Source organism: Macaca fascicularis, chromosome 6, assembly GCF_037993035.2.
Source record: "Macaca fascicularis isolate 582-1 chromosome 6, T2T-MFA8v1.1".
Taxonomy (NCBI): Eukaryota; Metazoa; Chordata; class Mammalia; order Primates; family Cercopithecidae; genus Macaca; species Macaca fascicularis.
Window position 1 is genome coordinate 168039085 of NC_088380.1, and position 23605 is coordinate 168062689.

The 23605-nt window shown below is 38.7% G+C and overlaps 1 protein-coding gene across 2 annotated transcripts in view; it reads right to left on the reverse strand.

Annotated features, from left to right (window-relative positions):
- Positions 1 to 17336: 17336 nt before the first annotated feature.
- GABRB2 (gamma-aminobutyric acid type A receptor subunit beta2) overlaps positions 17337 to 23605 on the reverse strand; it is a 263966-nt gene continuing 257697 nt past the window's right edge. For both annotated transcript variants that reach the window (XM_005558446.5, XM_005558444.5), the window contains one exon: positions 17337 to 23337. In XM_005558446.5, coding sequence (XP_005558503.1) covers positions 22990 to 23337 — 348 coding nt within the window. In that variant the 3' untranslated portion in view covers positions 17337 to 22989. The remainder of the gene's footprint in view (positions 23338 to 23605) is intronic.

Genomic DNA, 23605 nt, shown 5'->3' on the forward strand with positions numbered 1-23605 from the left:
TTAAACTCTTAATGGATCAAATCTACTTAACTCAAGAATAAAAAAGGATTTTATTTACTCATGTAACTAAAGATTCCTGGGCTTTTGTGATATTTGGATATAGTAACTAAATAATTCCATCAGGCATCTCTCTCTGTCCTCTGCCCAAGAAAGGAAAGATCTTTCTCCCAAATTCCATTATCAGTCTCCCCAGAAGAACTCCAGGTGGTCTGTGGGTGACATGTCCACTCCATAGCAAACTACTGAGGTGAGAGGTATTGGTTGATTGCTTCACAAATCACTCTGGAGGTGGAGAATGTGGGGGACCTTGATTGACAGTCCCACTTGCACACATGGGATAAGGCCCCTGCTAGGCTCTACTCCATTGCTTACTCTGAGTGTGGAAAGTCAAGGAGTTGAGTTGGGCCTCATACTTTCATGTGAATTGGATGTGCACTGCAGCACATCCATACAGAACTAATCCTTTCACAATCTTTTCGTATACTTTTGTCATCAAAGGCAGGGGTTTTCCCTGGTCATTCTCCGCCATTTTTACATCGGAGGTAGAGGCTTATTTCTTATTCATTTTTCTGCTCCTATAGCCTACTCATTAGGAATAGTGACTTTCTTTTTATTGGATCAACCGGTTTGTCTTTGCCAGGGAAAGAAAATTTCAGTAGCAACAACAACCAAAAAAATTAAACAATTTTGAAGCTAGGAACTTGCTTCTAGCAATTCAATATATTCATCTCAGATTATACGATAACTCAATTATCATATAATAATTGATAACTCATAACTCAATTATATAGTTGATAACTTGTAACTCAATTATTATATAATCTGAGAATTATGATATAATCTGAGATGAGAGGAAAAAGCCTTGATGCCTGTTCTTGTTTCTCATCTTCGGAGTCAGCAAAATAGACCCATCAGATACTCCTATATTAAATATATAAAATCTACCAATTATAAGATCCTGCAACTTGATGTCATATATTTTTTGACCTTGGACATAGTACATATTTTGATGAACCACTTCCTATCTTGGGCTTTACTAAGTATCTGTCAAAGACTAGGAAATTTACAAATATGTATAAACTTACAAAGAAGAATAAGTTTTAGCCACATTTTACAGATAATGAAGTAGATCGGAAAGTTATTCTAGCAAGGCCACTGAGCTAATGAGAGAATCTGGGATTCATATCCAGATCTGTCCTGGCTCTAAGCCTATCCAGCTTGATTCTCAGGACACAACATTTTTTACACATGAGACACTGTTCTTTGTCATTTGTGCAAAGATGTTTTTCAGTTGACTAGGTCTTATTAAAATAGCTAAGTGAAGGCACTATTAAATAAGAAACGCTGTGGGTTTTTTGTTTTGTTTTATTTTTTGGCAAGACTGGGGAATATTGTTCATCCAAACCTTCTGGATCATTAATAGTTAATTTTTTTCTGCAAATTGAGTCTCTCACATCATTGTTTTCCCCTTTTTCTCACTCTACTTGAGTTAATGAGGAAATTAACATGATCAGTGCATAAATACCACAGCAAAATCTATGAGAGGCTGACATCACAGTTGAGTCACTCAAATGCTTGCCCACATCCCCAAAGAAAAAGGGGTAATAATTAAATATCTTAGAGGACAGTATGTAACAAAATAACCCCTGAATTGTTTAAAAAATGAAGCTTCTTTAAGTTTTAATTCCAGAAACCATGATTTGATATATAAGAAATGGGAAAGCCCAGGTGATTTAGATGCAAGTGACTCACCAGCACATAAATTTTGAAAAAGTCTTGTCTAGGGATTCACGTATTAACTTGATTCTCATTAGTGTGGTCTCCATGACTAAATAGAAGATTGGTAATTATAGTCTATAATTGCTAGCTTATATTAGAAAGGAAGTAGCGGGGTGATAACAGACTGGATTAAGTACCAAGTATCAACAGAGTTCTTTTATGACTGTGGAATTTCTTCTAAAATATTTTTGACAAGAATCTGAATCTATTTCTCCAGCCTCTTCATTATTCCAAAACCTAAGATGGAAATTTCAGTGTCTCCAGATACATACCCATAACATGTACCTAAAAATCACTGGGAAAATAACAATAAAATACACTGACAAAGATAGGCATGTTGCTGTTTTTGATCACTCATTAGTAAGAAGAGAAAAGCAAAGGACTTTGCCAGAAGTAATCAAAAATAAAACTTTTTTTAAAAAATATCCTTCAAGAAAGATCATTTGGAGGTATTGGTTCAATTATAAGCTGGTTGTCATTTTGCTGAGCTCAACTCTGTTTAAACTGGTAGCTCAGAAGTGTATCTATTTTCAAATTTGCACCTTCTGGGCAGCTCACAAAAGAAGAAATAAAAATGGGCAATAAAAAAAAAATTTAATCTCACTAACAATCAAATAAATGCAAAAGAAAATGGTTGTTTTTCCATGAATAACAAATTGGAAAATGCTTTAAGATGAGCAAAGTTGTAACAGTGTTTGAGAGAATTGGGTAAGCAGGTACTATCATTTACAGAACACAAGAGAAAAAGCATGGTGCAGTGAAATGTGTGAAATTTTCAAAAACATTCACATAGTTTGTCTTAGCAATTCCCTTTAGTAAAGTACTGCAAAGAAGAGTAAGCATTAACTTGTCCAAGACTGATCTTCCAAAGCTAAAGTGCCACCCACTTAAGGAGTTTGTCACGATGGAAAGCTCTATGGAAAGCCTCCACCTCCAGGAAAAGCCATTCAGGTCCAGTGATTAATCAGTCCTGAGTGAATATAAGGCCTGGGCTCTTGTCCTGATCATGTCAGAAGAGAGGTGTCGTTTCCCCATTCACAAACACTAATGTGGTAAATTATGTCAAATTAGTTGCTACATCACACAGCTGCAAAACATGAAATTCTAAGATGCAAATTTTAGAGGAGGGCCTTTAATAGGAATATCACCAGTTAAGGATCTTACTCTAGAACATAAGCTCCTCAAGAGCTGGGGAAAGATCTGAGGCTATTCTCCTTTCAATTTACGGTCCCTACCAGGTTACTGGCAAATAATGCTGGTGATGATAATAATGCTGGTACAAATCAATGTTGATTGATTGTTTACCAATATCAGAAATTTCACTATCGGGAGTAAATTCTGAGCCTTTTTTTAAGGGAGAAGATGGACTGCAGCTGCTTTTGTCTAACTGAACTCTTTCTTACTTTTACTTAAATGTATTGTCATTTAGTTTGGCCTCTCAGCCAATCGATTAACGTTCTCAGAAAAATAAATTATATTCTATACAATGGATGTATTTTTTCTACTCTAGGACCCATTCATTAGGATTAGTGGCATCCTTTTTATTGGATCAATTGGTTTGTCTTTGGCAGTAAAATAAAATTTGGATAATAGGGTGTATCCTATCCCTTCATAACACACGGAATCCGACATATCACTCTTGTAAGAAATACGCATCCCACTGTATATGGAGTGACCCTGTATACAGCGTGGCTGTGCAGTCACTTTGGATACCAGCAAACAAGGCCTTTTATGATTTCACAATCTGGGCAATTAGTTTAGCACCTCTGTCTCTCTTGAGCAAATGGAAGGTGAGTTAAAAACAGGGTAGACAGAGAAAAGGGACCAAAGTAATTTCTCCTCGTTACCTATATAAGCAAATGAATCTCTATTTTGGCTTAAGTAAATTTGAGTTGAGTTTCTGTGACTTGAACCTTAAAGATCCCTGAATCATAGAAAGATTATAGAAAGCTCTAAGATGAATGACTGAGAAAACAAACTCCGAGATGAATGATTAAGAAAGTATTCAGTGTCATAAAGAATGGGCTAGCTAGGAGAATGAAAAAGGAATGAAATCTGCTTTAGCAGGCTAGGGCTGCTGTAGCAAAATATCATGGACTAGATTGCTTGAAAAAGAGAAATTTGTATTCTCACAGTTCTGGAGACTGGAATTTCCAAGATCAAGATGCCAGCTGATTCAGTTCCTGGTGAGGGCTTTCTTGCAAGCTTATAGATGGCTGCCTTCTCAACAATGTCCTCATACAGCTTTTTATCCATCTGTGCATGGGGAGAGAGAGAAGTAGAACTCTCTGTCTTTTTCCTTTTATAAAGCCACCTGTGCAACCATGAAAGCCCCACCTTCATGACCTAAACTAACTCTGATTACCTTCCAAAGACTCAGTATCCAAATACCATCACACTGAGGGGTATTCAATGCCTGAATTTCAGGGAGACACAAGTATTCAGTGATAACATGATCTGAACTATAATAAAACAGTAAATAACAACAGCAATAATACTGGCTAGCGTTTATTTAGTGAATACTTTGTGTTCTGAATATTCAATGTTAATTAAATCATATAATCCTCAGAAAGAAATTTATGAAGTTGGTATTGATATTTGTCATCACCTGTTTACAGATGAGGAGCGGAAATTAAGGACTGGTTCTTTACTTTGCCCAGGAACTCATATCATAAGGAGTAAGGCTTCAGTTCTAGAGACTGTGATGCTAAAGCCCTTGCCGTTAACCATGACCCTTTACTTCTGTTGTAAATATTTTGTATCCCCTACCTCCCTTGGCCACTGAAGTTGTGGAAATTCTATAAAGTGAATACACTGCCATTTGAACAACCAACCTCCTCTTCAATGTTTAAAATCTATTTTTCAAAACGGACACCTTGGATATGTTAATGTATTTTCTGCCTTAAAATAAAAGCAACCATGGTCATTCAATCACTCATATACTTATCTGCTTGATACCAGTTGAGTTCCTGCCTGCACAAGCCATACTGCTGGGCACAATGATGCACAGACCACCAGAGCCTTTTTCATTGTTAGTATGGTTACTTCTGCCAAAGTTCTAACTTCAGGAGAAATGCTTTAAGTGAACAAAAATAATAAACTGTACGGGGCTTTATCTCAGAAACCATGTTGCCATACAGCTTCAGGAAAATTTTTTTCCATTCTAGTGTGTGGAAGTGAGGGGTTTTGAACTATTTAAATATCTACGATAGGATGTTGAATCACCAGGTATGGAAAAAAAGTTGACTCTCAAATAAAACTGCTGCTTCAGAAAAGTCAGAGAAACCTGAAAGTAGATAATTGCAGTGAGAAAAGAAGATAAAAGCCAAGGGAAAAGTACCTAGGTCAATGTAACAGCTTGTTTTTTAAAATGCAATAATGTGATATAGCAAACAATTCCCATCTTGGTAGCTTACACCGGCAAGTATTTGTTCTTGGCTCATGGATCTGCTGGTCAGCTGAGAAAACTCTGCTACAGGCAGAATGCAGAATTTAGATCTACTCTCTTTGCCCCTCTTTTTGGAATCAGTAGCTTCCAGGGACATCCCTTTCCCATGGTGGGTGGTAGGGCCAGACGCTGCAGGATTTTGGGGGAGGATGTTTCTGTGTTGCTTCCTAGCTTCTAGTGTTTGCCAGCAATCTTTGGGATTCTCAGTTTGTGGTAGCACAACTCCAATCTCTGTCTTCATCTTAACAGAGCCATCTTCCTTTTGTGTCTGTGTCCAAATTTCCTCTTCTTATGAGAACAACAATCCTTGGATTAGGGCGCACCCTATCCCAGTACGATCTCATCTTAACTTGGTTACATTTGCAGATTTAATATCTCTCCTTCCATCTCCCAGACTTTATAGTCACTTACGCAATTTCTCTTGCATGATATGTGCTTCCCTTTCTCTGCTTGTTACTGATTCCTTAAGGCCTAATTCATCCATTTGTATCCTCCATTACATTCTAAATCGATTGTGGGCAGGTTTGGGAGACTTACTCACTTCTCAACTTCTATACTACTTAGCGTTTGGTAAGGAGTCAAAAACAGTTTGTTGAATTTATTTTAATCAAGAAAAAATTCAGTGGTAAGGATTTTACCCTCTGCCGTCACGTGCAGGAAACTGTCCTTCCCAAGGAAAATAGACTAAAGGGAAATGGCATTCAAATAAAAGGCTTCTATTTGGAATTCTGATAACTGATACTATTAGTCATGATTTTTTAAAGATATCTCTAATTGGAACCATGTCTCATTCAGGAATGATTAAAGGTGTCACTTAGGTGAAAAATCAAACCTCTTTTTTTGATTACATCTGTAATTATAATGCATTAACAGAATGAATGTAAATACAGAAGACTCATGTGCTTTTGACATCAAAATGTAGTTGTAATGGCAAAAAATGAGATGCTGTGGCAGCCAGTCATTTTAATTACCTCAGGATTTCCATATAGTCAATCCAGTGTCATAATGCATTATAGAAATTATGGTTTGCATGTTTAATTGATATGTTTTGGCAGGTGATTCACGGTCCGTCTTCTATTTTCAAAGCTAGAACAGTTTCCAGAATTTCCCTCATGTACCAAGTTATGCCTGAGATAGGCTTGGAAACTTTTGCAGTTTGAAGAAAAGTTTGAATCATCCTTCAATCATCTATTCTACTTTTCCCTCCCTCTCTCACTCTGTAGGTGGTGAAACTGTGGCTCAGAAGTGAGATGAACTAGAACTCAGGATTATTTCATTGGGCCACATGGCACACTTTACTTCTGACATGAACTAACCTTTCACTAGCATGCCTCCCAGTTAAACCAAACTCCTTTTAACAAAGACTTTTGTCTCAGTTATATTCAGAGTGCAAGTGGTAAACATACAAAAATAAAACTAGTTTTGAACTTCCATATTCTCAAAAGTACAGGCACAGGTGTCTCCATGTGATCCAATGAAACCATCTGGACACGGTCTTACTCTTTCCATTTCTTGTCTCTGCTCTCATTTGTGTTGGCTCAGTCCCCAGGCAGACACTCTCCTTGTGCTGGCAGATAGCTGCCAGGAGTGTCGCTCTTATGTGCTGCCACATCCTCAAATCCAGCTGCAATAAAGACATGTCTCACCCACACACGGAAGTCCCAGGATTACAGGCCATGGATGGGACTGACTTGGTCTCTTATCTTTCTACAAATCCCTGTGGCCAGGTGAGATAGATTAGATTAATTGGTCAGACCTGAATCATGGGGCAGCTCTGAAGCCCTAGTCAACACAAGGGTTATGAGTGGAGAAACGTGGTTCCCCAAGGTGTGGGTGGGATAATGCAGAAGTATGACTCAGTGGGGGAAGTGGTATTTTACCTCTGAAATTGTTGACCATTGAGGGATTATGATGATAAGGCTAACTTTCAGTCAATTTTATTATTTTTTTGCAATTATTTTCAGACAAAACATCTCCTTATTGTCTATATCAGGGAGAACTCCTGTCATGTCTAATGGTAAGCCATTATCCTCAGTACAGTATAGACAGGACAATGTAAGAAATGTTCATTATATAATGAGAACACTTGGACACAGGGTGGGGAACATCACACACCAGGGCCTGTCATGGGGTAGGGATGGGGGAAGGGATAACATTAGGAGATATACCTAATGTAAATGTTGAGTTAATGGGTGCAGCACACCAACATGGCACCTGTATACATATGTAACAAACCTGCACATTATGCACATGTACCCTAGAACTTGAAGTGTAATAAAAACGTAAAAATAAAAAAAAAAGTTCATTATAAATGTAGATCAGAAAATGAAGATGACTACTTAATTATGTTGATATTAGCAGCATATACGGCATATACACTTGGCATTTATAGCAGCATATATACTGTACACATATAACCATATATATAGCATATACACTTTGCAGAATTTTTTCACATAAGTACCAAAAGATTATTCCTTCTACTTTATATATGAGAAAGCTGAACTTGAGAGGGTTGAAATGAAGTTCCTGAGCTCATATAGCAAGTTAAGGCCTGTAGCTAGTTTTGTGACTAAGTTGTGGACTTTTCTATTTATACCCTAGATAAAATATCTAGGTCTTATTTTCATTGTCATTCTCCTTTTCTCTAATAGGTGTCAGGGTCAAGAGAAAAGAAAATCGTGAGTTGCAAATAAATAAGATACATGGAAACATGAAGCAGAAGGTCAACAGTACCTGGATAAAAGTTCCCATAATAGAAGAGTCTCCATTTTTGGAGAGAAATTAGGAACATCTCTATTCTTGAAACTGCATATTAATTTTAAAAAATATTTTCTATTAAGCTCTGTACACTCCCAAGTGTATTAGTTGTTTTCATGCTGCTGATAAAGGCATGCCGGGACTGGGAAGAAAAAGAGATTTAATGGACTCACAGTTTCATGTGGCTGGGGAGGCCTCACAATCATGGCAGAAGGCAAGGGGAAGCAAGTCATGTCTTACATGGACGGTGGCAGGCAAAGAGAGAAAACTTGTGCAGGGGAACTCCTCTTTAGAAAACTATCAGATCTCATGAGACTTACTCACTATCATGAGAACAGCACAGGAAAGACTTGCCCTATGATTCAATTACCTCCCACTGGGTCCCTCTCACAACATGTGGGAGTTCATAATGAGATTTGGGAGGGGACACAACCAAACTATATCATCCTGACCCATCCCAAATCTCATGTTCTCACTTTCAAAAACCAATCATGCCTTTCCAACCATCCCCCAAAGTTTTAACTTATTTCAGCATTAACTCAAAGGTCCATAGTCCAAAGTCTCATCTCAGATGAGGCAAGTCCCTTTTGCCTATGAGGGACTGTAAAATCAAAATCAAGTTTGTTACTTCTTAGATACAATGGGGCTACAAGCATTGGGTGAACACAGCCATTCCAAATGAGATAAACTGGCCAAAACAAAGGGGAGCTACAGGCCCCATGCAAGTCCAAAATCCAGTGGGGCAATCAAATCTTAAAGCTCCAAAATGATCTCCTTTGACTTCATGTCTCAAATCCAGGTCACACTGATGCAAGAGGTGGGTTTCTATGGTTTTGGGCAGCTCCACTCCTATGGCTTTGCAGAGTACAGCCCCCATCCCAGCTGCCTTCACAGGCTGGCATTAAGTGTCTGTGACTTTTCCAGGTTCATGGCACGGTGCAAGCTGTCAGTGGATCTACCATTCTGGGATCTGGAGGATGATGGCCGTCTTCACATAGCTCCACTAGGCAGTGTCCCAGTAGGGACTCTTTGTGGGGGCTCTGACCCCACATTTCCCTTCCACACTGCCCTAGCAGAGGTTCTTCATGAGGGCCCTGACCCTGTGGAAAACTTCGGCCTGGGCATCCAGAAGTTTCATTACATCTTCCAAAATCTAGGCCGAGGTCCTCAAACCCCAGTTCTTAACTTCTGTGCACTTGCAGGCTCAACACCAAATGGAAGCTGCCAAGGCTTGGGGCTTGCACTCTCTGAAGCCATGGCCCAAGCTCTACATTGGCCTCTTTCAGCCACAGCTGGAGTGGCTGGAACAGCTGGGATGCAGGGCACCAAGTTGCTAGGCTGCACACAGCTCAAGGACTCTGGGCCCAGCTCAGGAAGCCACTTTTTTCTCCTAAGCCTCTGGGCCTGTGATGGGAGGGGCTGCCACGAACACGTTTGACATACCCTGGAGACATTTTCCCCATTGTCTGGGAGATTAGCATTTGGTTCCTCATTACTTATGCAAATTTCTGCAGCTGGCTTAAATGTCTCCTCAGAAAATGGAATTTTCTTTTCTATTGCATTGTCAGGCTGCAAATTTTCCATACTTTTATGCTCCACTTCCCTTATAAAACTGAATGCCCTTAACACCCCCCAAGTCACCTCTTGAATATTTGCTGCTTAGAAATTCATTTTGCCAGATTCCCTAAGTCATCTCTCTCAAGTTGGAAGTTCCACAAATCTCCAGGGCAGAGGCAAAATGCCACCAATCTCTTTGCTAAAACATAACAAGAATCACCTTTGATCTAGTTCCCAAGAAATTTCTCATCTCCTTCTGAGACCACCTCGGCCTTGATTTCATTGTCCATATCATTATCAGCATTTTGATCAAAGGCATTCAACAAGTCTCTATGAAGTTGCAAACTTTCCCACATTTTCCTTTTTTCTTCTGAGCCATCCAAACTGTTCCAACCTCTGCCTGTTACCCATTTCCAAAGTTGCTTTCACATTTTCAGGTATCTTTTCAGTAGCACCCACTCCTGGTATGAATTTACTGTATTCATCTGTTTTCACACTGCTGACAAAGACATACCTGAGACTGGAAAGAAAGAGGTGTAATGGACTTACAGTTCCACGTGGTTGGGGAGGCCTCGAGATCATGGCGGAAGGCAAGGGGGAGCAAGTCACATCTTACATGGATTGCAGCAGGCAAAGAGAGAGAACTTGTGCAGCGGAACTCCTCTTTATAAAACCATCAGATCTCTTGAGACTTGTTCACTATCATGAGAACAGCATGGGAAAGTCTTGCCCCATAATTCAATTACCTCCCCCCAGGTCCCTCCCACAATATGTGGGAATTCAAGATGAGATATTGGAGGGGACACAGCAAAACTATATCGTCAAGCACAACTTTTATTATCATTTAAGAAAAAAATGGGTCAGCAAACATTTTTTTTCTCTGTTCAGGACACTCTCTGGGTCATCTGCTGATTTATAGATAGAATAAAATCTTTAACCGGAGCCCTGCTGTGGCAACTCAGGAAGTTTAAGAGGCACTGACATTGTCAGGGTAAATCAGGACCTTGAGGGATCTCAGCAGTATTCTCAAACTTTACGACAATGTCTAGATTGCTTGTAAAAAATACAGGCCAGTGAGTCCACCCCCAAACTTACTAAATTAGAAACTTTGGTTGTTGCCAAGGCAATATTCATGTAGTAAGTGACCCAATTTATGCCTTAGATAAGTATTTGGGTGTTACAATTGTTTATTTATTCATTCATTCATTCAATAAAAATTTATAAAATATCTACTGTATATATTTTTCTACATTAGAATAAATCAGTGAAAAATGCAAATAGGACACATACTCTTAAGGATCTATATTCCAGCAGGGGAGACTGGTGACAAAGAGCATAATGAATAAGTTGACTATGCAATAGCCTGGGTAAAGAAAATAACGAGTAGAACAGAGAAGGAGGCAAATACTGAGGGTGGTGTAGTTAGGGAGTAGAGGGTTGGTAACAAAACCAAATAAGGTGGTAAGGATGGGGCTCTTTGAAAGTTTTGAAGAGGGTGAGGGAACTAAGCAGATTCTGGGGAGATGGGTCCAAACAGAGGGAGCAGAGTGAAAGCCCTGGTAGGAGCGTGTCTGGCTTGTTGAGCTAAACAATGAGGCCAGGGTGACTGGAGCTCAGAGTCGGGGGAGTCAGCATCAGGGGGCCAGTGAGGGGAACCAGGCCGCCTATAGACTTTCAGAACGTTGTAAGAAAGTTGTCTTTTACTCTGATTGAAATGAGGAGCCATTAGAGTGTTTTGAGCAGAGCCATTATGTGATCTGACGGATTACTCTGCTGCTATGTTGAAAACATTCTGTAGGGAGGCAAGAACAGCAGCGGGGAGACTAACTAGGAGGCTATTGAAATAATCTGGGGAAAGATAGTGGTGACTCAAACAGGGAGGTAATAGAGAAGGGAGTGAAAAGTGGTCAGATTTTGGTTATATTTTGAAAGAATGGCCACTATGATTTTCTGATGGATTAGATGCAAGTTGAGAGGAAAAGAGGAATAAAATAGGACTACAAGGTTCTTGGCAGGAGAAAATAAAGTTGCCATCAAGTTTGGAAGAAAGATCAGGTTTAAATATTTTGTGTCTGGGATGTCCACTAGATGGTTAAAATAGAATCTCAAGAAGGTGCTTTGAGTTTAGGAGGGAGATGTGGAATGAAAATGTAAATTTGAGGCATTCCAACATGAAGAGGTTGAGGAGCAGATGAGGAATCAGTCAAGGACCCTGAAAAGGGGCAACCCATGAAGTAGGAGCAAGACTCAGAAATTGCTAACAAGATTGATTCTATGAGCAAAAGCAGCCATTATGAAATAGCATATTCTTTTTTTTTTTTTTTTAGTATTACATAGATATGTGGCAAAATATTATTTTGAATGTCTCTGTAAGGGTGTTTTTTTGGGTGAGTTTACATTTAAATTGGTGGACTTTGAGCAACGTAGATCGCCATCCATAATGTAAGTGGGCCACATCCAATCAGTTGAAGGCCTGAATACAATAAGAGATTGCCTCAGAGCAAGAAGAAACTCTGCCAGCAGATGGCTTTCAAACTGGGATGATGACTTTTTCCTGCGTCCCTAGCCTGCTGGTCTACCCTGAAGATTTTGGACTTGCCATCTTCCATAATCACGTAAGTAAATTCTTTATAATAAGTGTGTCTCTAAATATGCACACATCATGCTGGTTCTATTTCTCTGGAGAGCCCTGACTAATACATCCTGGAAAGAGACATTGAAAGCCAGAGAGCCCACATGTGCCCTGCATGTGCTGTATGGGCTTGGAAAACTCCTCTAGAATTTGCCTTTCCCTGTCCACTGCAAACCAGGAATTTCAAAGTGGCTGTCCCAGTGCTCCAAGACTACTCCTGGAACAAGAACTGTACCCAGGAGCCAACGTCCCTAGTATCTGCCAAAGCCGGAATGCAAAAAGCTCCCTTCAAGTTGGCAAGATCCCCCATATGATTTAATTTTAGAGGAAGCTTCTTAAACATTTAAAAGTTTTTTTAAAATTTACTAATCATTGTGTACTTTGTATGCATCGATAGTTTTGTTTTATATAGAGTGAGAGATTCTCTAAATGTTCAAATGAATTCCTGGCAAGTGGAATGAGAAATTAAAATGAATAAATAAATATTTGGCAAGCCACTTCGGAAAGGTCGCCAACCTTGAATGGAGCTTTGATCCCTCCGAGGGTGTTCTTAAGCTCGTAAAGAGAATGAGGCATGGGGAGAACCCTTCCTTTTTTTTTTTTTTTTTTTTTTCAGTCCGGTTTGGTTTACTCAGAGAATGGGAACTGTGACCTCTATCCTGGGCCTCTCCTGTGTACCCAGAACTGTGACATGTCCCTGACAGAGATCTCACACAACTTTTGGGAGGGATTTATTAGCGTGCAAGTTCGCAAAAGCACTTGCTTCCTTGGGAAACTTCAGCTTCCTCATGTCTAGTTGTCCAGACGATGGGAGAAGCCTGCTTTCTCTCTCTGTGTTGTCTTAAGTATATTCAAGGCTTAGTTTGGGGGTGTAGAAATAAAACATAATCTTCCACATTGAGAAGTATTGCATTTATAAATTCAAAATTGATTTAAATGAGGACATGGCAATAGCCATATGCAAAAAGAGATAAAGCAAGCATTAAAGTTGACTTTCAAAAATTTGTAGAAGATATATTTAAGTTAATCACTTGGTTTATTTCAACGACCCTCTCCTGTCACCCAAATAAATTAAGGGAAGCACCAACATATCTAGACTTTGGCAGTTCTCAGCTTTTCAGAATAACTTAAAAAATCTAAAACCGTAAACATAAAATAGCAGTTTGGAAATAAACACTTCTTTTTTTTTTTTTTTTTTTCTCTTAAAGATTTAGCCTCATTTCTAATTTTACTCTCACAGGTGCCGTATCCCCAGAAGCTAAACAGGAGTGAGTAATCTGTTGGGTAGCAGTCAAGTAAAGGGGTGAAGTGCCTGAGACTTAGAGCTAGCCCTCTGGGGCATGCAATGCCTGTGGTTGGCATTTTGTGTCCTCTGCAGTAGAGATATGGCAATAATTCACACCTTGCTCTAGCGTGTGAATTAAATTCACAGCTCACGCTGGGGGGTGGTCAGGCGCTGAAAATGTTTGTAAATTTCATCTTTTCCTCTTCCTTTTCTTTCTTTCTTCCCTACTTTGCTTTCTTTCTCCTTCTTTCCCTGGTCTTCTCCAGGGACACCAGTGGGGGAGATCAGGTTCCTCAGCCAGTCACCGCAGACTAGCAATTTTCAAACTGTTTTCTTTATCAGCTGTACACATATATTATTATAATTAGAGTCAATTTCTTCTTCATATTTGTACACGCCTTCCTTCCCTCACTGCTGATTTATCCCAAAATTTCTGGATAACCTTCTATTAGTTCTGCACTTCAGGTTCATGACTAAACTCCAATCTACATTGAGTCTCAGGGTGGTGGAAATGCGTTAGCATCTTCTATTGCTCACTTCATTTTTGTCCCATTCTCCATCACCGGAGTTGTTAATGTAGTGAAGACAGGGCTCCCCGAGTCTCCTCTTGAGTTCTGAATCCCTGCCCACCCTTTGTCTCTCTCCAAGGCTCTTCCAGCCATTCCTGACCCCTTTGTAACCCTTAGCTTCTCACTAAAATCCCTCTTCTGAGGGCTTTGTCTGTTAGTCTCGGTCAGGCCCACTTCAATGCAGGGTGAGTCCAGGAAACGTTGGGAGGGTAAGGGGCTGCCGATGCAGAGGACAGAGACACTCTGTCGATGCAGAGTGAGCCTTCGAAAAGCCAAACATACTTTTTGTTAACAGTTCACGCTGCTAAAATGTACGCTTGCAATTTTCTGTACCCATTTATACTAACATGTTTCTATCGCTTTCTTGTCTTTCAAGAACACACAAAAAAGCCCTGTTTTCCTTTTTTACATTTGCAAGATGTCAACCACCAGGAAAGGGACATTGCTCCAGTTAAAACGGTATAAAAGTTTGTTCAGTCAACATAAACTCTCAGGGAGTTCCTAACATACTCCCTCCTCAACTCCAGCTTGAGGCTGACAGCTATAGAAACATCCACGTAGAACTCTGGGCACAGGAAAACTTGATTTGCCAGCATCTCTCTGACCATTCTGTACCTGTCTGGAAAGTGTTTTCAATGTTTTGGGTTTTTTTTTTTTTTTTTGTATTTGAAGATGCATCTGACAACACTGAGCTCGCAACTCCTCAAGGCAACAATCAGCTAGGGCTCAACAGTGGCTGGGTCTTTAGAGCATGTCATGCCAGTTCTCTATGGTTCCCCCCACGCCCTATTGTATGACATCAGACCTTTATTACTTGATTACAATTCCTACTAAGCCCCCTGTATGCATTTGGGTTTGCAAGACATAGGATAATGGGCTATGTTAATCCTCTACTCACATTTTGGGTCTCATTAGCCTTCTACCTTTCAGAACTGGAGCCATTATCTCTACACTCTTGGATATCTATTTCTAGGAATAGCATATTAAATTCTGATATCAAATTCATCTTGTTGTTTCTCATATCACTTCCTGGGGTGGAAAGACCAGGGACACACAAGGTCCCAGATGGAAGTGTAGTGATGAGCCTCACTTCAGCTGTGTAGGAAATGCCAGATTTCCTTTCTGCTGAGGTGTCCCAGCCTGTCTGATTCTTGCCCTGTGTTCCCAGGACTCTGCTGCTTTAGCAGTATGCCTGGGGCAGTGCCCAGGGCCTGGCATACTAAATGTCACTGTGCCATCTGCTCTGAGGCCTGCCATTCCCCCGGTCTCTACCATTGAAGAGATTGCATGTCTCTACTGCTATGGAGCCCTGCTGTCCTTCTTCCCCGTCCCAGTCTCTGAGAAACTGCTCCCCTTCTCCTTTCACTCTTACCCTTATCCTTGCACTTTCCTGAGTGCTAAGCTTCATCTGCATGTCTCAGCGGCTTCTCTTTTCTTTCCCATTAAAATTTCTGAAGTGCAAAAACAAATACATAATCAATACTAATGACCTAGCTAGCTTATTTGAAACAAAAGAGGAGAAAAGACTAGAACACACACAAATCAATACACTGATAAAAGGGCCAATTGTTTTGGGACTTGTCATCCCAAGATTATTCTTGGTTCTAATCCACGTAGTGGGATGGCGGTGCTATGCTGTAGAGGATGAGAGAGGATTTGAACATTGGCTATTGCTCTGTCGCAGAGATTTTAGGGAACATTCATGAATTTATGAAAATTTTCTCCATTAAACTGGTATTATTCTGGGAGGTGAGTTTCATGGCTCAAAGAAATATTCTGCATGACAAATGGCATGTAACATTTCAGAATTAGAACAAGTTTCAGAACAGAGCAAGGGTATCTAAAGGGTCCACTTTAAGAAAGTATAGCTTTTGGATATGGAGGGTGAAATTATCCCAACACCAACTGGCCAGTTTTTTGGGGGGACAATATCTGGTGACTTTCCCTTTCTGAGGTAAATTGTAAACTGTGAACCCCATCACTGGTAACATTTCCTACTAGTCCTCCCATCTTCCCCTGCCTACATAGGCTCATAGGCACACTCACATGCAAACACACTAACACCCCAACACACCACCACCAATTACATGAGCACGTGCATGTATGTGAGCTTACATGTATTCTCTCTGCTGAAAAGAAATACTGAAACTTACCATGTGGGATGTCAAGCACAGATGTAGGAATTTAATATTCCTAGGTTTTACCATTTACAACATAACCTGAGAACTGAGTCTTACCCATTTTAGAGGTGGGTCTTTTATGTAGCTTATACTACTCCTCGACCATAACTCTTCTTAGTCGGTGACTTTATTGGACAATCGTGTTCTGATAGGGCTCTCTCTCAAGTTAGCAGAGACTACCAACGTGCTGTTTGGGCATTCCAAAGTCACTAGGAGTGAAAAACACTAGGTTTGTCACCAAATGATTCGCTGGAGTCAGGAGAGTTTCCCTGCTTTTGAGAGGTGCCACATAATTCAAGAGAGCAGGGACTTTTGTGTTCGCCACTGTTTTTCCAGTATTAGCGCACACTCTGGCAGATGGCAGCCTCTTGGCACATGTCTTTTGGGAAATGTTTCTCCTAAAAGAATGAGAATTGGATAAACCTGTTCCCCAGTTTTAATGATGGGGGGAGTCCAGCCTAGGTAGAAATCCAGGCTCTTTCTCTCTTGTGGGAAAGGGACTTATTCTTCCCGAGCTCAAGTTTCTTGTACTTTCAGGAATATGGTAAGAATTAAATGACAATTTTTAAGAAGTGATTACCTAATGTCTTCAGCAAATATATGTTGAATGTTAAATAAATGAACACCTCATGTTTATCCTTTGTTTTCATGATTAAAGCCAAATTTTTAACGAGTTATCCTTAACGTAAAATATCTAAACTTAGGGAATATTTACTAATTTTGGTGAAGTTTTAGATCTGATAATAGCATTTGTGAGATATATGCAGGATCTTCTGGAATGATGATAATAAAATACAATAGCATCTACTCTTTGTAGACCACTCACCACATAGCTAGTACTGTGCTAAGGTCTTCTTTGGGGTTATTTCATTTCACCTTCACAACTACCCTGTGAAAAAGATAAAATCATGTCTTTGCTTTATGGATAAGAAAACTGAGAGGCAGGTTGTCACTACACAATTATGCCTTGGAACTGGCAAATCAATGCTCAAATTCAAGTTTGCCTGACAGTAGGTCCCAAGTTCCCAGGCTTCTTATTGCATTTCACAAAAGCCATCATTCTACAATATAACTCATACTAACAGTTCAAACAAGAAATATTCTGAACACAATAAAACCACACACACACTCTTTTTATTTTTATTTATATTTCTTAGTTCAAGAATTACACACTAGCCAACATTATTATATATTTACATGCTGAAACTGGCTGCAATAAGTTTAAATTCAAGAAAATAATTCTTATGTGCTATTCATTTATAATCCTCATTTTTTAACTATCTCATGTATCCCAGAGATTTTAGTAGTCTTGTTTTTAGAAAGACATGAAAATAGATGCAATGATATCCACTGTGTTTTGCATTTTTCTAGCCATTGGAAAATGTGCATTATGTGCATATTAAGAAAGGCTACAAGGTAATTAGTAAGGCTGATAATCACTACATTGTGAAGAAACTAGAATACCACCTTTTTTTTTTTTTATAAAAGGACAATTTAGAACTGTGCAGGGACAATACTCATAACAGAACTATTTAAACACCCATGCAAAATAAATTAAAAATGTTGTGAGATTTAAATTAAACTATAGGCAACTTTGTTTAATTATGTTTAAAATGACCATGGTTGAACTTAAATTATACAACCAAAAAAAAAAAAGAAAAAAACAAACTGATGGAACTGTCAACTTGCTTCAAATGGCTCAACGACACACACGGGCATCAGATTAGAGGATGTGACAGGGCAGTGACATTTGGTTTGGGAACTCAAAGGACATACAGTTTTGTTTTTCATCATTTGAATCAATTGATCTTCACCACAAATAAAACTTATTTAAACAAATTAAAATTTGATGTCAGAATTTTGAATATATCCACAGAAATATTCTACTTCAACTTCGAAAAACTTAATAGCTTTTTAAGAGTCCTGCTTTTTCTTTCTTTCTTTCTTTCTTTTTTGAATGGATTTCTTTAGGGCAGGATCTTCATTAGCATTCTGTTCACTCCTTTCTGTTTTTTACAATGTTCCTAGTGCATTTGGAAAATACATTTTTTAAACCTTTGGTGTGAAGCAGTGTCCTTTTTCCCCCCATTATCTCATATTTTTTCTTTCTTTTTTTTGTTTTTCAATAATTCTGGAGTCTTTGGTTGAAACGAACAACACTACCTAAGGACAAAATACTATTATTAAAAAAAAAGTCTTCTAGTATGTATTGTCTGTAACACATTTCTGGAGCTGGTGTGAATAAACTTTTTTATTTTCTGTAGTGCCATCTATACAAACTTCTACTCTTTGAAAACTGAGATTTAAGTTGCAAACTTTGGTTTCTTGAACTCTGACATATAAAAAACTCTATGAAGTAATCAATGATCATTTTTGCTTTTCCCAATTGCCATTTCAAAGGCTATCTCTTGTTTGTTACATTGACTACATAAACAGTAGAGTGTTTCCCATAGACGGGGAGAGAGACAGAGTGCATAAGCAAAAGATTATGTGTGTTTGAGTGTGTGTGTGTGACTGTGTGTGACTGTGTGTGTGATAGCAAATTGAAACCCTTCTGTCTGGGATTCCCAAACCATTATGCAAAAGGGTGTTTAAATTACTCTGCTGGGGGCACTGCAGTAACCGTACTTAGTAAAAAATAAATAAAAATTAAGAAAAAAACTAAACAATTGTTTGTATCTATTGACTATTCATTTACAGCATGTTTAATTATTTACATATTATAACACATCAACTTAAGCCATAAACAGAATTAGCACATTGCCTTACCATAAAATACAAATTAGAAGTTAAAAATATTTAAGAAATCTGTTTTAATATTTACACACGCTCAGTGAAAGTTATGGTTGCTCACATTACATGTACTCTGTACATTTAGCCAAATGGCATGATTGCTACAGTTGTGAATACTTAGTATTTTGCCCTAACCAACATGGTGGGGTTTAGTTTTTTTTCTTCCTCTTTGGAGGAATTTTTATCATTTTTCACTTTCTTAAGACATGTTTGTTTTTGAATCACCAATGGACAATGTTATTTGTTTCCTTAAAAAAGAGAGCAATTGGATAAGCAATGTGACAACTACTTAACTTCTGATGTTCTGGGGTACAGTACTATCGTGGAGTTAAACTGTGCAATGGTTCATAAAAACTGTAGGCATTGATTTGCTGATAGAGAAATGCTTAGTACCCTGTGTTACTTATTTCAGTATGTCGATTTTTGTTTGCCAAATTAAAAATACTCATATACTGCTTTAATGAAGGAAACAAAACATATTAGCTTATTCCTTGTGTTTTCCAACATATGAATGCATATATATGTATGTATGTTTATATGGATCTATATATACACATATATACACGTAGATATGTTGTAAGACCTGTTTTGTTGATGTTGCTTTGCCATTTTTCTTGTTGAGTATGAAGGTAATCATTAAACTGGAACACAGTTACCTATAGAAGATGGAAATTATCTTAGTTGCCAATTTAATGCAGGTCTTGCTTTAAATAAACACGATTCATTTCCCCATTACGCATTCCACTGCTCTTTCTTTATGTGTTGTGCTTTTGTAAGCTGACAGATTTTTTTGTGTGTGTTCCTAATGCTAGAATGTAAAGTCTTTTGGTTCATAAACCATTTTTATTATTATTATTTTACTTAGCACTGCTTTTGAAGAAATGAGAAGAGAAAAGGTCTAGATGGCACTGCTTGAATCTTTTCCCCTGTTAATAAATTGCAGTAGAAAGAATTTTAACATTCCTTATGCAAACACATGGTTATGTTGCATGAGTTTTCAATTCTGAAATGCATTTCATACCTACTAGCAGTCATGTACAATATATATATATATACAGATTGTGATCAAAGATTTCATGTAGACTGTGCATTTTAGAGTCAGAATTTGTCCATGAATTTCACAAAGATGAAAAAACACCTTAATTGCTGGCTATCTGGCTGTTTATAATTAAAAGAAAATCTATACATATGTATAAACTGATAGTAATCCCGTATCAGAACTACTAAACACACCTTTGTGGTCCTTTAGCTTAACAAGTGGCTACCAAGCTGACTGGTCTTCCTAGATTTATCAGGTCTAGCACCCCTCCTCGCATTTGATGACTGCATTTCAATTCAACGAAACATATATTGAAGAATAAATTCTACATCTACTGTTATTTCTGGAGAGGATGAGTCAGTTGTTTCTATCTCTGTGGTTACTGAGTGCCAATGTACGCTTTTTACTCTAGGGCATTGCCTCTAAGGTCCCATCTTTTTTCCTTTGCCTCATTTCTTGTATCACTGAGAGCAGAAATGAATTCCTGTTTTTATGCTTTTGAGGCTCAAGCTGCAAAGATGCACTTTGATCTGGATTGTTCTGTTGACTTCCTTGGACATCTAAAATTTTGTTGTAATCATAAATGGCAATATCAAAGATTTTTATGGCTTGTATAGTGATTGCACATAGGAGCCCACTTGTACACTTGGGCTCTGAGTTGACTCTAGAAGAGCCTTTTCAGAATGGCATTTTGGAGTTGTGCCCCTGAGTTATCAATATGTTCCTTCCTGATGTTTTTTAGTCAAACTTTACCCCCTGTTGACAAGGGGTAGGCACTTTACTTAGTGTGATGCCCCAAAATGATTGCCTAGGAGAAAGTATGTCCCTGGAGAAACACGAGGAATCTCTACTCTGAGCCTATACGAAGAATATTGGTCAGATTCTGCCCAGAGATGATATTCAGAGGTGCTCAAGATTCTGTAATCAAAACAGAAGGGCCAAGGTTTCCTACATGGGTGGAAAAAAATACCCTCCCATTTTGGGGCAAATTCAGAAATCTGAAGGATAAAGGTTTGTTGTTGTTCTTGGACAGCTGGAATGCAAGGGCAATAGTACTCCATCATATTCCAAGTTGCTGAATCACGAAGGAAACAAGAAACCAAGAAAACATACATTATCTACAGGAGGATACTGGCTGCTATGCACAATTAGGGATGTTACTCTAAAAAGAAGAGGTTTCTTTGTTTTAAAAATAGAAATAGCAAAGTCATCCTCCAATAAAAAGTTCAATCAAATTAAACTTTAAGGAAAATTTAGCAATTCACTATTTTCTATATGAAAAGCAAAACAAGAGCCTCATATTGACAGAAGGAAGACATATTAGCTTATTCCCTTTCTTGTCTAACATATGAATGCATATGTCCAATTACTGTAGAAAGAAGCACAATGGCATAATTTAAAAATAGAAAAAAAATACATCATGCCTGCCTGATTAACAGTTATATATTTTTCTGCAATATCACCTGAGGCTCATATCATTTATCCTGTTTGTGTGGCTTTGTTGTTATTTTCCACTAGTTTTCATATTTTCCTTGATTAAGCAGATTGCAACATATACAATGAAAGCACTCTTAAGAAAATCAAGCCCAAAACAAATGAACCCACAAGTTAACTCTCTGTGTGTTCATACTCTTTGAAACATTATTTGCGCTGAAAAATACAATGGTGAATTTCATTGCACATAAGAAAATATAGTTCACTCAATCTCTCCAAAGCCTTACTTTGCCAGTCTCCTAAGAATATAATCAGAATTTTGGAAGCAAAAAAAAAAAGAAAGCTGGAGAGGACCATGAATCCTTTAAAGCAATGAACAAATCCTTCTCTTGAAATACCCTATTATATTCAGAAATAAAATTTCAGGGACAAAAATTGCAGGGACAGCCAACTTCTTCTGAGAAAGACAATCTGTTTGCTAGTTTGTGCTCTGTATTTGTATATTTGAATGACTCTGAATCTAACCTGAGTATCTAAGACAATTCTCATTTCTCTAACTTTTGTATTTCATGGTTATCTTTGATTAAACTATAAAAATCTCTTTAGGTATGCTGTCAAAAGCTTGTGATGTTGGAAAAACAATCTCTCTTACTCACCCTTTGCCACTAGACACAGTACGTGTAGACCAGATGCTGTGTGGAACTGATAAGGGTCATGCTTGCTTGCTTGCTTGATTTTTGTTACAACCGTCATTTCTGATTTTCTACTCTGCTCTGTGCTGTTAACTCTTACTTTAACCACCTAGGAAATAGCTGTTCAGCAAAAATTTCCTCGGCCACCATGCACGATAATGTTCAGAAGTCTCCTCATCTCTAAATGCCAAAATGAAAGACGTCATAGTTGATCCTCTGTGCTCAAGCTAAGAGACTGGCCAAATCAGTTTCCTGAGTCTCTATCTTGATTCCCCTAGCCTGCTCCAATCACAACAGAATCTTTTAGAAACCGGTGGGAATAACCTTCCCATGACACCATTGTCATCTTAGTAAGAAAAGCATAGATCATCTTCAAGTAATGTGTTTGCATGGCATTACAGATAATGTTTCATAAGCACAATGCCATCTCAACAGCATGCCAACCTTAAAAAGGAAGATGAGGAGTATCTGGTTATGACCAAATGACTGACAATGCTATTGAGTCTTCTAAGAATATCTTCCAAATTATTCCCCTCTGAGTAGGCTGCACACTAAACAGACAACATGGAGCACTCAGGCTGTCTTGCCACCATGTGTACAAATCACTTGCGTTTTAACTGGAAAACCACAAGGACCTTAGTGTATTCGTTACTTAGCAGAAGCAACCCAAATGGTATGAAATGGACCACAGGATAGGCCAGCAACTAAGGTATTTTAGCATCACTTTTGTCCTGGATTGATGTGTTTTCCAAGTCCTACATCAGGCTGTACAACTGGTTTGAGGAGGAATCTAGTCCTTGCTTCCAGTGGGAGGCCATGTTTTAGTTCACATAATAAAGCCAATAGACGATGTTGAAGAAGGAAAAAACCACTGGGAAGAATATGCGGGACCACCGATCTATGGCATTGACATCAGTCAAGTCAGGGATGGTGATTTTCAGTTGGGAGGCGCGTCTCCTCAGGCGACTTTTCTTTTGTGCCACATGTCGTTCCAGAGCATTTCGGCCAAAACTATGTCTGGGCAACCCGGCTTTCCGGTACTGGATGCTGGAGGCATCATAGGCTAGCATTGTGCTTCTGGGGTCTCCAAGTCCCATCACAGCCTCAGATGTGGCCATTTCATTTTTTATCTCGAGAGTGCTCAGTAAGATGTTCTCATGGGGGTCCATCTGCAAGGGAGAAGAATCCAAAAGACAATCAGAACAAAGAAGCTTTACAGGTGCTTACTAGGCAAGGCACTATGATCGGCGCTTAAGGGATTTATAATAGTGGTAAAGAGAGCTTCCTTTGCGATTACATTACCAGAGTCTGAATTGAGACTCTACCACTAAAGCTATTTGAGGTTCAGTTTCTCCATTTATTAAATGATATAATAATCCAACCCTAGAGGATTGCTGTAATGATGTAATTATATAACAGACTGTTGCTAGTATCATT